Below are 15,972 nucleotides of genomic sequence, written 5' to 3'. Positions count from 1 at the left end.
TTAGGATCAAGTATTTTTAATATTACATAGACTGTTCCCCCAAGCCCTCATCTAGTTAAGGTTTAGTTTTCTTTCCAAAACAAGTATAGTTGTTACTTTAGTGTTTCAACCTCCCAAGCAGAGACAGAAAGAGTTTGTAATCGGACTGGATAGCAGAGAGTCTTATACGTCCTTTAGCTAGCATCGGTTGAGTTGCTTACAGGTGAACTTAGAGACCTGAAATTTGGGCCAACATAGATCTGGGAGAACTAAACTGTAATTATCATTGGGAGCTGTTTAGACTTTTTTTTCTGAAGCATATTGGATATCACTTTTTGGATGGATGAATAAGTTAACACAAACTCCATCCTGTCCCCAATCTGCCTGGAAACATTTGAGTTGATATTCACTGAAAACTTTTAATATTCACATTCAACTTCCCAAAGCATTAGTTTCATGTTTTAAATTGTAAATTGCTTGCATTACTTACCCGTTGTTTTGCTTACTGCAGAATGGCTTCTCAAGATTTTGGCTGAAGGGCCCAATTAAAATAGATCTGACTAGTGTCTTGACAGCTTCAAGGGAGTCAAGCTGCAGCTCTGGGTACTGGGCTGTAATCTTGCAAACCCAAGCTAAAGCAGCTCTGGCAACCACCATTTGGATCTGTCGTCCTAGCTTCAGAACCTGAGAGACAAAAATCGGATTTTTATGTTTTTTTTATTCATTCAGGGCGTCACTGGCTGAGCTATCATTTAATGCCTAAACCTAATTGCCCTTGAACTGTGTGGTTGTTAGACCATTTCAGAGGGTATTTAAGAACATTGATGTGGGTCTGAGGTCACACCAGATAAGGGGTAACAGATTTCCTTCCCTAAAAAACATTAGTGAACCAGATGAGTTTTTACGACAATTAACAATGTTTTTCACGTCATCAGTAGTCTTTTAATTCCAGACTTTTACTGAATTTAAATTTCACCCTCTGCTCTAATGGGATTCGAACCCAGGTCCCCAGAGCATTACTCTAAGTCTCTGGATTACTCCTACGGCGTCAATACCACTACGTCACCACCTCCCCATAATCTTCATGTTAACTCTATAGATATTCAGATTTCATAATTTTGCATGTTGGATAATAGTAATAACTTTAGAAAGGGGAGACAGTGGTGCAGTGTTAATGTCACTGGACTAATAATCCAGAGTTCAGGCTCAGGCTCTGGAGACATGGGTTCAAATAACAGCACAGCAGCTGGTGGAATTTAAAAATTTAATTAATTTAAAAAAATTGGAACTGGAAATGGAAACCAGCTAAGGGTGTCGCAAAGCTATCACTGGTTAATGTGAAATGCCATCTGGTTCACTATATTTTGGGAAGAAAATCTGCCATCCTTTCCTGGTCTGGCCTACACGTAACTCTAGAACCATAGCCATATGTTGACTTTCAAATGTCCTCTGAAATGGCCCGGCAAGCCACTCAGTTCAAGGACACAGAGGGATGGGCAAAAAAACGCTGGCCCAGCCAGTGACACCGAAGTCCCATGAAAGGATAAAAAACTTTTAACAAGTGCATAAAAAATTAATAAAGCTTAATAACAATTTCTATTAGCATAGCATCTTGAAGATAATAAAGCACCCAAGGTCGGAGCCCAAAACAATACTTTGTTGTCTCACATAAAGGGGGTAGTCACAATTCAGAAGTTGAGAGTTCAAATCAAAAATTGGGAATTAGCGTTCAAATCAAAAATTGGGAATTGGAATTCAGTAAATCTGATAACTTATGGGCTAGCACCAGAAAAACTGACCATAAATGCTGATGTTAATTAAAAACTCAACTTGTTCACTTCAGGAAAAGCAATGTGCAACCAAGATTCCATCTGGCCAATATGTGTAGAGAGTTCAGCCACTCAGATAGCTGTTTGAGAAGGCGAACCACCACCTTCTCAGGATAATTAGTTCTGCAAAAGGGTCATATGGATGTTAAACATTAACTCTGTTTCCCTCTCAACAGATGCTGTCAGACCTGTTGAATTTATCCAGTATCTACTCTTTCAATTTCAGATTTCCAGCACATTATTTCAACTGGAAATGCACATCCCCACATCTCAAGATCAATATTTTAAAATAGAAACATACGAGTTATTTCCATGAAAGAAATGCAGACACCAAAGCAATATTGTTGAGATTTGAAAAAACAGATTTGAGCAAATTTCATTGAGAAGGCTGGGTGAATTGGATCATAATTGGATAATGCACAGAGATGCTAGGAAGCATTTATTTTCCCCAGAGAATCCAAGACAGATTGCCAAAACATACTGCAACTACAGATTTCCTCAATTTATCCAAAAGGCAATAAGACAAGTTCCACAGGAAAGAGGATTTCAAGTTAGAAATAGTAGTTGCTAATAAGATAGATGTGTGATGCACCATATTCTCCTGAAGGTTATTTGATTGCATCCAGGATAAGGGAGACATTTCCTGGAGACTTTCCCTACAAAACTGAGGTTCTTTGAAGTTGTGTTACAGATGGAGGAGATCTAATAAGGCCAAACACTTGATTTAAGGAGGACCATGATGAAGCCCAAAAGGTAAGCGGTAGTAAGCTGCTGGCTGTACTTCAGAAAAACATGAAGATAGGGCCTTTGAATAAACTTGGAGAAAAATAATTCTCACTGCCCATTGAAGGACAGTTCTAAAAATAACCTTACAGCAGTTGGAATAAAAACAAACTAATTTCAGACCGGGTGACTGAGAAGCAGAATTTTTATGTGCAACAAGCAAAACATTTTTAGGAGAAAGAAAAATAGGCCTAATTAGACCAAGATGTACAACAGGCCTCACAGAAGGGAAGGATGGAGGTATGATATTTGTCATGCCAGCTGGAAGAACATCAGTTATTTCATTGCTGCAGATGGGAAGGTCAGAGAAATAAAAGCAGCAGTTGAATCAGACCAAGGTAGCAAAAAATTCTCAAAGGGCAATTCAGCTGGCTGATTGGCAAAGAAGCTGACACTCAGGAGTGTGACTTGTTGGGTGGCATTCTGCAGAAGGCATCCGACGAAGAGGGCTAAAATCCAGGATCCAATTTAAGAGTTAATAAAGAAGACAAGGAAAGCATTCAGGAGGTTAGCTGAAATAACGGGGCCTTTGGTGTTATTGGCAGGACAGTTTTTTTAAGTAAAACCTCAAAAGGACTTTTGCGAAAATTTTAAAAACTTAATCATCCACCATACCATAATAGGGGACATCTTATACCCATGATTCCCAGTCTTGGCTGATGCAGAGTGATGAAAGGGGGAATGAGGGAAGAATGATCCCAGGTTTCACTTATGCTGCTAGCATGTGTTAAGAACAGGATTCTCAGATCTGAAAATACCTCAGATGCTCTTAGCCCAGATCATGGAACAGGACAAAAAAAAAACTTAAGTTGAAGAAAGAACATGCAAAAAATGCTTTAAATATATGCATTTACGTATATAGACGTCATTTGGTGAATTGCAAACATATTGGGAAGTTCTTTACCATGAAAGGGCCACAATCAAGGGATTTTTGAAATAATTTATTTTTAAAAAGAGGACATGACAGGATAAATCTGCAGCAGCAAACAACTGCCAAAAATAGGGGCCAAATAAATAATGCAGGAATTATGCTTTGCAGAGTTCAATGCGTTTAAACATTTTGAGGAGTTGTGTTACCTATTCTCTTGGACTTCTAACCCCTGACTTCATTTTCTTGATGTGGAGATGCTGGCGTCAGACTGGGGTAAGCACAGTAAGAAGTCTCACAACACCAGGCTAAAGTTCAACAAGTTTATTTGGCAGCATTAGCTTTCGGAGCCTCATTCACCTCCTTCATCAGGTGAATGAGGACTTGTGTTCAAAAACAGGGCATATAAAGACAAACTCAATTTACAATGCACATCTCTTTAACCTATGCTTAACCCTCTGTACCTTTAGAATTTGATTACCTATAAAGATTTATTCCAACCATTATTTTGTAAATTTAGTTTGTGTCTTTATATGCCCTGTTTGTGAACACAAGTCCTCACATCTGAAAAAGGAGCTTCAGGCTCCGAAAGCTAGTGCTGCCAAATAAACCGTTGGACTTTAAACTGGTGCTGTGAGACTTCTTACTGTTCATTTTCTTGAGCATACTTGTCCAATAACCAGCATGTTTTGTTTGCTGTCATTCTTCGAGGTGAAGATGAGCATGTCCATTATCTGGAATGTTTGGTTAGGTTTCAGTGGGTAGGTAGGTGAATGTTCATTGAGATCTGCACCCAAAAGGTTCTGTTGCAAAGAGAATTGTTTACCATAGATGAATGAGTTTTGGACAGGTTGCTGGCTCAGGATTTGCTCTCCTTGCATTTTTCTCCGTCTCTGATGTACATTCTTTGGGAGCTAGCACCCCTTCCTTGTTTGGTTGCATCAGATGCAGCGATCCTGGGTGAGTTTCCCACAAAATTCAGATTGTTATCAGTGCCCTTGTAACACTTCCTCTGACCACCATGAAACTGCATCCCAGACTCAAGGTCTCCTCAGGAGATTCACTTTAGTATCAGGTACTCTGGCTGCATGACCAGCCCAACTCAGTTGTGAATGTCACGACATGGTGGTGTAGATGCTTGGCATGCCAACTCAGATGAGCATCTCAGTGTTTGTTATTTTGTCCTACCATCCGATCTGTTTCTGCCTCACTTTACATTTTTTACCATTCAGTTCATATATTCCTTCTCCTCTTTCTTCCTAACAAAACATATTTCACATAAGGGTCATCCTGACTCCGAACATTGGCTCTATTCTCTCCCCACAGATGCTGTCAGAGCTGCTGAGATTTTCCAGCATTTTCTGTTTTTGTTTCAGATTCCATCATGCAGTATTTTGTTTTTATCATTTCACACAGTCCCTTGTCTCCTACTCCAGCTCATTCTTTGTAAGGGTCTCAATATCGGGGAATTATAAAGGTTCGAGGAAGTCTTTCACCATGAAGGGGGTCAGGGACAAGGTAGTTTTGAAATGATTTACTTCAAAGATTGACAGGAGATGATGGAATACATTTGCGAAGGAAAACTGAACACGTGCCAACAGGAGAGTTTGAAGCATTTTAACATATTTTGAGGTGTTTTGTCACCTATCCTTTGGGCTTATAAACATAATTTCTTTCAGCTTACTTGTCCAAGGAGAATAATTAGCATGCAAAATCCTAACACTAAGGTATCACACATACAGTCACAATGTGCTCCAGGAAGCTTAAGCTTTCGTGTCAAAAACTAGAATTTCTCCACATGGTAAAGTATGTTGTTTAAACAAAATTCTAGCCTCAATCCTTATTTACTCATCAGCTTTCCCAGTTAAACAACACCTTCATTTTAAGATTTTCATTTTCAAATCCCCCCCTGGCCTCGGCTTTCCCTATCTGTGTAATGTCTCTCAGCCCCACAGCACCTAGATATTATTCCTCTCATTCAGGCCTCTTGAGCTTCCCTGATTTTAACCGTTCCATGATGATCGAGCGTTCAGCTGCCAAGGTTCTAAATTCAGAATTCCCTTCCTAAACTTCACCTCCTCTTTGCCTCTCCTTCCTGTTTTAAACACTCATTATGACCATGCATTTGGACATCTGCCTGAATGTACCTTAAGTGGTTTGGGATCAAAATTTGCTTTGTAATGCTCCTGTCAAGCACCTTCGATGTTTTATTACACACAAGTTGTTGTTTCTGAAATTCAAACTCAAAATTGCTTAATTACCACTGTTTTATCTGCCCCATCTTCTCTTTTATCCTCTTCAATGTTTATGAAGTCTGGCATGATCATTCATCATTTCACTCAGAGCACATAGTTATCCATAAAGAGTTAGACTGCAATGGTTTCCTTCCTCTTGTCCTGATGTTACTCTGATCAATGGTCAGTTAAAATAGTCGCCATTGTGCAGTTCAAGAAGTCTCAGAGCACCATGTTAAAGTCCAACAGGTTTATCTGCTGGCACAAGCTTTTGGAGCAGCGCCCCGAAAGCTTGTGCTACCAAATAAACCTGTTGGGCTTTAACATGGCGTTGTGAGACTTCTTACTGTGCCAACCCTCAGTCCAACACCAGTATCTCCACACCATTGTGCATTGCATAAGACTAAAGGAGCAGCTGGATACAATGATCTGTTACCAAAAATCCTTGATGGGGCAAAGAAATTATGGACAGTTTGCTGAAAGAGCAGGGAGCTGGAACTAACTTAGACAGCAGGCACAAACCAAATAGCCTCCTTCCGTGTTGTATCATACTACAACATTTGTGCACCTGCCAATTGTCTGTTTGAAATTAATAAACAGTTTGTAAGATTTATAAGTGAAATATTTGGTGAGGGTGTGACTTAGCTGCTCCAGATTTTTTTTGCTTTTATCAAACAATACCAGTTTCACTGCAGCATGTGGCCAAAGTGTTCTCCAGAAGTGACACCAATATTTTGCACAAGGAAAGATGGAGGACGACAGATATAGAAATTAATTATGCAGAAGAAAATCAACATGGAAAGTTTAACCGTAGCGATTATCCATCCCAAAATAAAAACATCTGGGAATAAAAGTCAGTGAATGTTTGAAGCTAATATTGTCAGTCTCCAAACATATGGCATCTGCTGATTTCATGTTTTTATTATTTAATTTTTATTTTGCAAAAGATTTTTAAATTGGAACTCTGATGTGCCTTCTGAAGTCTGCCAATATTTGCAAAAATAAAATAAAGCTGTTCTACTACTTATTAAAACTGTAAGTAAATGTATACCTAGAAACCCATTTGGAGGACTGATACTTATAAGTTGCTTTAAAACCTTCACTTTTTTGCAGCCATTTGAAATTTAGGTACATAAATATTATTTATTTAATAAATATTATAAACTGTTTCCATCAATGGGAGCATGGTAATCATAAAATCATATAGTGCAGAACAGGCCCTTTGGCCCATCCAGTCTGCATCAACACATGGGAAGCATATTTAAGGAATCTGAAAAAGGGCAGAGACATGGGGATTTTCTTCTCTGTAATGCATGGATCTGGAAAGTCCAGCCAGAAGTAGAATCATAGAACCATTACAGTGCAGGAGGAGGCCATTCACCCAACCTATGAATCTTCGGACTGAGAGAGGAAACACATGCAGAACGTGCAACCGTTCTCACCCGCACAGTCACCCAAGCCAGGGATTAAACCCAGGCCCTTGGCACTGTGGGGCAGCAATGCTAATAACTACACTACCATTTAGCGGTGGAAACTAACTAACTTTGGAAACAATAAAGATGTCTAAATGAGTGGGTGAGGTCTGGCAGATGGGAGTACAATGTTGGTAAATGTGAAGTCATCCATTTTGGTAGCACTAACAGCAAAATGGGCTATTATTTAGATGGCAAAAAATTGCAGCATGCTGCTGTGCAGAGGGACCTGAGTGTCCTCATGCAGGAATCTCAAGGAGTTGGTTTGCAGGTGCAGCAGGTAATTAAGAAGGCAAATGGAATTTTGTCCTTCATTGCTAGAGGAATGGAGTTTAAAAACAGCGAGGTTATGTTGCAGCTGTATAAGGTGCTGGTAAGGCCACCCCTGGAGTACTGTGTACAGTTTTGGTCTCCTTACTTGAGAAAGGATATATTGACACTGGAGGGGGTGCAGAGGAGATTCACTAGGTTGATTCTGGAGTTGAGAGGGTTGGCTTATGAGGAGAGACTGAGTAGACTGGGGCTATACTCATTGGAATTCAGGAGAATGATGGGAGATTTTATAGAAACATACAAGATTATGAAGGAAATAGATAAGGTAGAAGCAGGGAAGTTGTTCCAACTGGGAGGTGAAACTAGAACTAGGGGGCATAGTCTCAAAACAAGGGGTGAGTTGAGGAGGAACTTCATCACACAAAAAGAGCTGTGAATCTGTGGAATTCCCTGCCCAGTGAAGCAGTTGAAGCTACCTCATTGAATGTTTTTAAGGCAAAGATAGATAAATTTTTGAACAGTAAAGGAACTAAGGGCTATGGTGAGCAGGGAGATAAGTGGAACTGAGTCCACTAAAAGATCATCCATGATCTTATCGAATGGCGGAGCAGGCTCGAGGGGCCACACGGCCTACTCCTGCTCCTAGTTCTTATGTTCTTAAAATGTTTTTAGAGAAAGAGCAGAGGAGGGCACGACAAATTAGTTAGCTTTGCAAACAACTGGCACCAGAGGGATTCTGCTTTGGAAGAAGCGGTGGGGAAGGTGGGTTTAAGTAACAGTATTCTGATACCTTATACAATATACATTGGATTAGAATGATAGAGTACCCCTTCGTCATCGGGTGCCTGAAGATATTGAATTGAAACTTGCGTCAGAGAAGAAATGTAATTCCAGATGCAGGAGCCTCTCGTCCAGCCTCGTGTTGAAAGTGTCTTCACTATTTCACTCATCACAGCAAGGTAGAGGCAACATCTGTCAAGGTCCAAAACCTCAAATGAAGGAGAAAGAATAGATTTAAAACAATTGAGGAAAAAAAAGGCTCTAGAAGCTTACATATTCGATAAGTACTGCTTAGCGCAACGAGCCAATAATCATAACAAAACAGTCTCCAATCCTACTTTAATTTTTTAAAAAATCTTCAGAAAGCCTGCACTTTAGTGGATTTCCTTGCTCATTCACCTGAACAGAAGCCCATTAAACACGTGCTTACAACATCACTACAAAATTGCTAACAGAAGGAATTATCCTGCAGTCCGTAACAACTATTACCCATCCCTTAGCACCAACGCCAAGACAACATACAAGGTATTATGCAAGAAACTGAACAGCATTGTTCAAGTCAAAACATCTATCTTGGGATTAAAATTTGGCAACAACTAAGCTTTCTGGAACCTTCCAGCAATGTTTTGAACTGGAGAGAACAATAATATCAGAGGGCACCATTTTTCCAAACTATATTGCAAGTATCAAAGTGTGGCAACAGATTACAAAAATGTATTGTAGTTTGTCATTTTTAATTAGTTCTTTAAGATCAGATATTTTGGTAGCTTTAAAACATAAGTACTTGCTGTTACAAAATATTTGGAGGGAGGTGATTAAAATACTTTGAGACATGGCAAGACGTTTAAGAAGTAGAGACCCTCACCAGTAATTCCTCAAGGATTCCAAATGCAGATGGTATTTCGCACCTTTCTACTCGAGAACTGCATTTAGTTCAAATAAGCCTTGCAGAAATTATTTAGTTTTGTTTTCACAGGGGAAATTAACATACACCCTGTTTATACCAGCTTCTGATGCCTTGGTAATTAAACCCACAATGTCCGATTACATGGAGCTTTCATATGCACTGCTGATTCTCAACAGAGAACCTGTCTAGGCATAATTATTTTATCATTATGAATTTAACATTTTTCTTTAAATCATTGAACAGGCAGGAGGCAATGGATTTGAAGACACGTTGGAGTGGAATTTTATTTCCATCAGATAGCGCACAGATCAAATGCTTTTTATAGAACTTGTCTCATTTTCATTGCATTGAAAAGCTATCCTCATTAATCTGTTCAGATTTTGTAAGAATAAAAATAGCCCACTTCACTCTTTAAAATATTCACTCATATTATGACTGATCTTGGAAATTTTAATTCGAGGTTTACAGCATGGAAGCAGGCCCTTTGGCCCAATTTGTCCATGCTACCCAGTTTTTAACCACTAAATGATCCAATACCTAAAACCTTTTGAGAGGCAGACTTTCACATTTCCACTACCCCATGTGAGGAATTTCTTCCTGGTTTTACTTTTAAATAGCCTAGCTTTAACTTTTAAGTTTACTCCCCTGTGATCTTAACATCTTGATTAGTTACTCCTCAACTTCGAAATCAAAGGAATACAGATCACATTTAGTGCAACCTCCCCTCATAATTAAACCATTGGCATGCTAAAATTCTACTGATACAGTACTGTAGCCTCTCTAATCTATCCTGAGGTTTATTGACCAAAACCGGACACTTGTCAGCTGTGACTCAATTGATAGCACTCTCCTGCTTGTGGATAGAGGTTTACTGACCAAAACCGGACACTTGTCAGCTGTGACTCAATTGATAGCACTCTCCTGCTTGTGCCACAATGTTTAAAGTTAAAGGTTATTTATTAGTCACAAGTAAGGCTTACATTAACACTGCAATAAAGCGATTGTGAAATTCCTCTATTTGCCACATCCTGACACCTGTGGGGTCAATGCACCGATCCAGCACTTCTTTCGGACTGTGGGAGGAAACTGGAACATCCGGAGGAAACCCACGCAGACATGGGGAGAAGGTGCAAACTCCACACAGCCAGTGACACAAGCTAGGAATCGAACCCAAGTCCCTGGCACTGTGAGGGGCAGCAGTGCTAACCACTGTGCCACCCTCCCGTGTTAATATCTCAGCTGCAGCAATTTGAGTACAAAATCTTTGATGATGCTGCAGTGCAGCAGTGAGGGAGTGCTGCACCAGAGGTGTCTGCACTCAGATCACACGTTTGAGTTGAGGCTGACTCTCAAGTGGCAACAAGCTATACCACTGCACTAATTTTGAAAGCAGACAAACTTTTACTCAGTGTCCTGGCTGATACTAATAACTCAACCACCTCCTGAAACAAGATTATCTGGTCATTATCTCCGTTTGTCGTATGCAAATCATTGACCAAGTTCCTCACATTGCAAAGGTGACAACACTTCAAGAGGACTCATTACTTTGGGAAAGGTGACATATAAATACAAATTTCTAGTTCTGTGGAAGTTCAAGGCACTAGACATGATTCAGACATCAAATGTCACTGTTTCAGAAATACGTATTAAAAATAGAGAAAGAACACTTCAAAAAATGGACAAGCGGCAACCAATCTACAAGTTTTCCTCACCCATCAACTAATATTAGACTGTGCTTAAAATAGCAATGTGTTTTTGTGGCCTCAAAGCAAAAGGAAAGTTTAAATACAGATTTGCCTCTGCAGTAGCAGAATATATTATGCATTATATGGCATAACCCTACTGTCTTTACAAAACAGCACATTGTATGATTTACTGTCAGCTACATTGTGGGAGATGGCATCCAAGGAAATCCAAATCAATGACATATGTTTAAATTAGTACTGTTACAGTAACAAAAACTGCCCTCAAAGTCAAAAGTGACATCTATGTGACCTTCACAAGGTAAACCTTCCTTTTCCATTCCTCTAACCTGAGACCAAGTCCTCTTCCCCTATCACTGCTGTACTTGCTATATAGGCTCCTGTCAAGTAGCATCTGGATATGAAAATTCCCATCCTTGTTTTCAAATCTCTTCATGACCTCCTTCCCTATCTCTAGTATCTTCTCCAGCTCAGAATGCTCTGAGATATATGTGCTCTTTTCATTCTGGTCTCTAATTTTAGTTGCTGCATCACTGCTGGCCACAGCTTAAGTTGCCTACTTTATCAAAGCAGCATTTGATAAAGTTAACCAAATCATCCTCCTCCAATGCCTCTCTACTATTATCCAGTTAAATGGGACTGCTTTCACCTGGTTGCAGTCCTATCCATCTATTCATAGCAAAAGAATCACTTGCAATGGCTTCCCTTCCAGTTTCTGTACTGTTAGCTCTCATGTCTGCAAGGACCTATCCAGGGGTCCCTCTTATGCCACTTCTATAGGCTGCCTCTTAGCAACTTCATCTGAAGGCGCAGTGTTAATTCTCTCATGTACACCAAAGACACCCACTTCTACTTCGGCACCACCTGTTTTGTTTTCTCCAGTGTTACTAAATTATCATACTGCTTTACTGACTTCCAAAACAGGACGAGCTGAAGATTCTCCCAATTAAATATTGGGAAGTCTGAAATTGTTTCTTTCAGTCCTCACCCAAACGCCTTTCCCTGACGATTTATCCCGTTCCTCTCCCTAACAACATTGAGATTAAGCCCTTCCATTTGGTATCTCATTCAATCCCAAGATGACCTTTCAACCTCATATTTACGCCATCACTAAAACAATGTAACATCACCTGCCTTTGCACATTGCAGCTCATCTGCTGCTGAAACCCTCATTCATGCCTTTGTTATTTCTAGAACTGATTGCTCCAATACATTCTTAGCCAGTTACCCACATTCTACCCTTCACAGTCACACAAAACTCTACTCTACATGACGACTCAGACCAAGTCCTCTTCCCCTATCACTACTGTACTCACTATATTGGCTCCTGTCAAGCAGCATCTGGATTTGAAAATTCCCATCCTTGTTTTCAAATCTCTTCATGACCTCCTCCTTCCCTATCTCTAGTATCTCCTCCAGCTCAGAATGCTCTTAGATATATGTGCTCTTTTCATTCTGGTCTCTAATTTTAGTTGCTGCATCACTGCTGGCCACAGCTTAAGTTGCCTAGGCCCTAAGCCCTGGAATGCCCTCTCTACAGCTCTCTGCCTCTCCTCTGCACTTTTCTCCTTTATGTTACTGTACACCCACTTTATCCAGCCTCTTGTTCATCTGACCTATCATCTCCTTATGTGGCTTGGCGTTGTACTTTGCCTTATAATGCCTCATAAAGCATTTTGGTATATTTCATTACATTAAAGGTAATATATAAAAATAAATTGCTAATGTTCTCAATTTACTATTAATTTGCTGTTATTTGCATAATCTTAGATACCAGTTGCTGCTGTAGTAAAATGTTAATATCAGCGTAAACAGAGTGTTAGAGAACCATAATCTACATCGACTGGAAATGACAGGTGCTGAATTTATAAACTTAGAATCATAGAATGGTTAAAGTGCCGGAGGCCATTTGGCTCATAATGTCTTTGCTGGCTCTCCACAGGAGAAACTCACCAAGCCCTTCACATTCTTCCTTTTCAGATAACAATCAAATTCCCTTTTGAACACCCCAATTATACCTGCCTCAGACACACACTCAGGAAGTACATTCCAGATTCTAATCACTTGCTGCATGAAAAAGTTTTCCCTCATGTCACAATTGTTTATTTGGCAAATTACTTCAAGTGTATTTCTGGTTCTCAATCCTTCCATCTTTGGGAGCTCTATTCCATCTACTCCCAGACCTTTCGTGATTTTGAATACTTTTATCAAGTCTCCTCTCAACCTTTCCTTCTCAAGAACAGTCCCCAAACTCTTCCCATCTTAACTGAAGCTTCTCATTGCTAGAACCACTCTCATGAATCTTTTCTATAGCCTCTCTTAACGTTTTCATTATCCTTCCTAAAATATGGTGTTGAGAACTGGACAGAGTACACTAGTTGAGACCGAACAAGTGTCTTATATGGGTGACCATAACCTCCTTGCCCCTATTGATAGAGCTCAGGAATGTCATATACTTTATAAATTGTGCTAAACCTGAACTGACACCATTCATGATTTCTGCGCATATACACGCGGGTACCTCTGCCCATACAGCTGTTTTAGAATTGCAATTTTTGTTTTTTGTTGTTTCTCTCCTACCAAAACGAATCACACCAACCCTCTGTGCATTAAGCGTCACCTGCTACTTGTCTGCCCATTCACCAACCTGCATATGTCCTTTTAAAGTTCTGCACTATCATCCTCAAAGTTTGCAACATTTCCTAGTTTTGTACCATATGCAAATGTTGAAATTTGTCCTTTACATCAAGCTGTATGCCACTAATATACATCAGGAAGAACAAGGTTCCTGACACTGACCCCTGGGCAATACAAGCCTTCCTCCAGTCCAAAAAGCAACCTTTAACCATTATGCTCCATTTTCTGTCGGTGTGGAGTTTGCACATTCTCCGTGTGTGCATGGGTTTCCTCTGGGTGCTTTGATTTCCTCCCATAGTCCAAAGATTTTTGGGTTAGGTTAATTGGCCATGCTAAATTGACCCTAATATCAGGGGGATTAGCAGGGTAAACATGAGGGGTTACAGGAACAAGGTCTGGGCAGGATCGTGGTCGTTGAAGGCCCAATGGGCCAAATGGCCTTTTTCTACACTGTCGGGATTCTATGATTATCCTCATCAATCCTTTCTTTACCTCATCAAAAAACTCAAACAAAGTCGTTCAACACAATTTTCCCTCAATAAACCTGTGCTGACTCTCCTCAACTTTACCGCAATTGCCCAAGTTACAAATCATTTTGCGTAAAATTATCATTGCCAGAAGCTTCCCCACACAAAGGTTAACCTGGATGTCGTACAGCTGTTGGGCAATTCTTTACACACCATTTTGAAGAAGTGTAATATTTTCCATTCTCCAGCCCCCTGTTGCATCACCCCCAAGTCTAAAGAAGTTTGGAAAATGATAGTCAGAGCCTGCACTTACAGTTTGTAATTCACTTGTCAACCTCCTGAGTGTGTACTCCAAGACTTGCTCCAATGAAGACATGACACATTGGCGTAGTACATTCAGTACCCTATCTACAAAGATAACAGATGATTTACATGAGTTAATCCATTGAATGCAAGATGTTTTCTATTGTAATTCAGTATTGGCCCAGTAACAGAAAAATTAGCAATCTAAAAAAAAGACTGATAACTGAGAATATGTTCTCTAAATTGCTAGGCATGATGTATTCTGAAAAGCAAGTAATCAGTGTCAGCCTCACTTTTGCAGAATGCTTGACAGCAACCAATTAACATCAGACCCAGAAAGGCAATTACAAAGGCAAATCCTTCAAATCATTAACCCAGGCCTGCCAAATACACTCTGCAGCTTCGACAACAGCGACTGTATTAGTGCACTGTAAAATTTACATTTTGGTGTCTTTTTCTGAAGGTGGAGGAGAGAACTGAGGACTTTTTAAATGGGGTCGCAACAATGGTCTTATAGTTGGCCCAAATTATAAGTCAGGATAAAACTCCTGCCTTCAGATAGGACGACTGGAATTTTGCATTGGGCCAAAAATAAATCTGCATAGCCATGAAAAATTAAACCCAGTACATGTGGCAAAAAAGAAACAAATATCTTGCGACCAAACAGACAATAACATATTCCAAATTAATATACATCCAATATTTTATGTAGGGATGGGATCACATTGCAATGGTGTTAAGTCCCAGTTTACTGAGTTAGAGAATGGTGGGAGCAGGTTCACGAATATATACTCTCACATGAGAAGTTATCAATTTCAGTCGTGCCATTGGGAAAAGATGTTGAGTGGATAATTTCCCAAAGGCAGGGAGGGAGAAGCTGATCTATGAGGCTGGGAGGAGTGGGAGGAGAGGGAGGAGGGGAACAAAGCAATTTTTCATTTACAAAGAGCCTCATCACATTTTCAGAAGCATTCCAGTGATGTAATTATCTACTTGGAAGTACAAATAAACAACATGCAAATTAATACAGCAGTCATGTTGTGCACAGTGAGGTGCCGCAAAAAGCAAATCAGATGAATGACAACATGATATACTTTTCTGGTTAAAGAAAGGACACGAGAGCCCATGCAAAATGGTTTAGTAGACTAACATTTTGAATTTGGATTAGATTCTTGCGAATCAAAAGGAATGGGGAAAAAAGAAACATTGCCTCAAGTAAACCCAACTTTTGAAGGCTAGTCACAGCAAATGTGGCAAGGGTTGTTTGGAGTCTCCTGGAGGGGTGTGGAAGCTCATGCAGTTTAAACAGCAAGTCTTCATTGATAACTCATAACCATATACATCTCCACAGTACACTTCTGTTCGAGTGCTGTCTCCATATTAGCTTCTGCTCATCTACTGCTACACCCAGTTAACAATGGTGTGACTCTATCTGAGTCACAATGCGATACGAGTGGTACTGTTTTCCCAGTCCCACATTAACACTTGCTCTGCCAAACGCCCTTACTCCCCCAAATTCTTACCCAAATACATGTACAATAAAATCTTCTTTATTTGCTCTCCCTTCTCCCCCTCCCTCCGCACCCGCTTATAAATTCAGACATCTCATTCTTATAGCATGTGAAGGAGCAGTAATCTCAATTGCCGTGGGCTAACTTTGTTGGTTCAGAATTGAAATCATTGTATTCTGTGTTTCCAGTTCTTGGTCGTCACCATTTGAGTCACTTTTTCACACTC

General features: G+C 40.0%; 1 protein-coding gene across 2 annotated transcripts in view; it reads right to left on the bottom strand.

The window, feature by feature from the left end:
- Positions 1 to 15,972, bottom strand: part of tarbp1 (TAR (HIV-1) RNA binding protein 1) — a 162,806-nt gene that overhangs the window by 93,654 nt on the left and 53,180 nt on the right. For both annotated transcript variants that reach the window (XM_080200799.1, XM_080200800.1), the window contains exons 13-15: positions 14,246 to 14,340; positions 8,266 to 8,427; positions 470 to 663 (exon numbers count right to left, since the gene is read on the bottom strand). In XM_080200799.1, coding sequence (XP_080056925.1) covers positions 470 to 663; positions 8,266 to 8,427; positions 14,246 to 14,340 — 451 coding nt within the window. The remainder of the gene's footprint in view (positions 1 to 469; positions 664 to 8,265; positions 8,428 to 14,245; positions 14,341 to 15,972) is intronic.

The sequence above is a fragment of the Carcharhinus amblyrhynchos genome, chromosome 12, assembly GCF_965287045.1.
Source record: "Carcharhinus amblyrhynchos chromosome 12, sCarAmb.v2.hapA, whole genome shotgun sequence".
Classification (NCBI taxonomy): Eukaryota; Metazoa; Chordata; class Chondrichthyes; order Carcharhiniformes; family Carcharhinidae; genus Carcharhinus; species Carcharhinus amblyrhynchos.
Note: the sequence above shows the minus strand (reverse complement) of the source record. Positions and strands in the feature narration are given on the sequence as shown.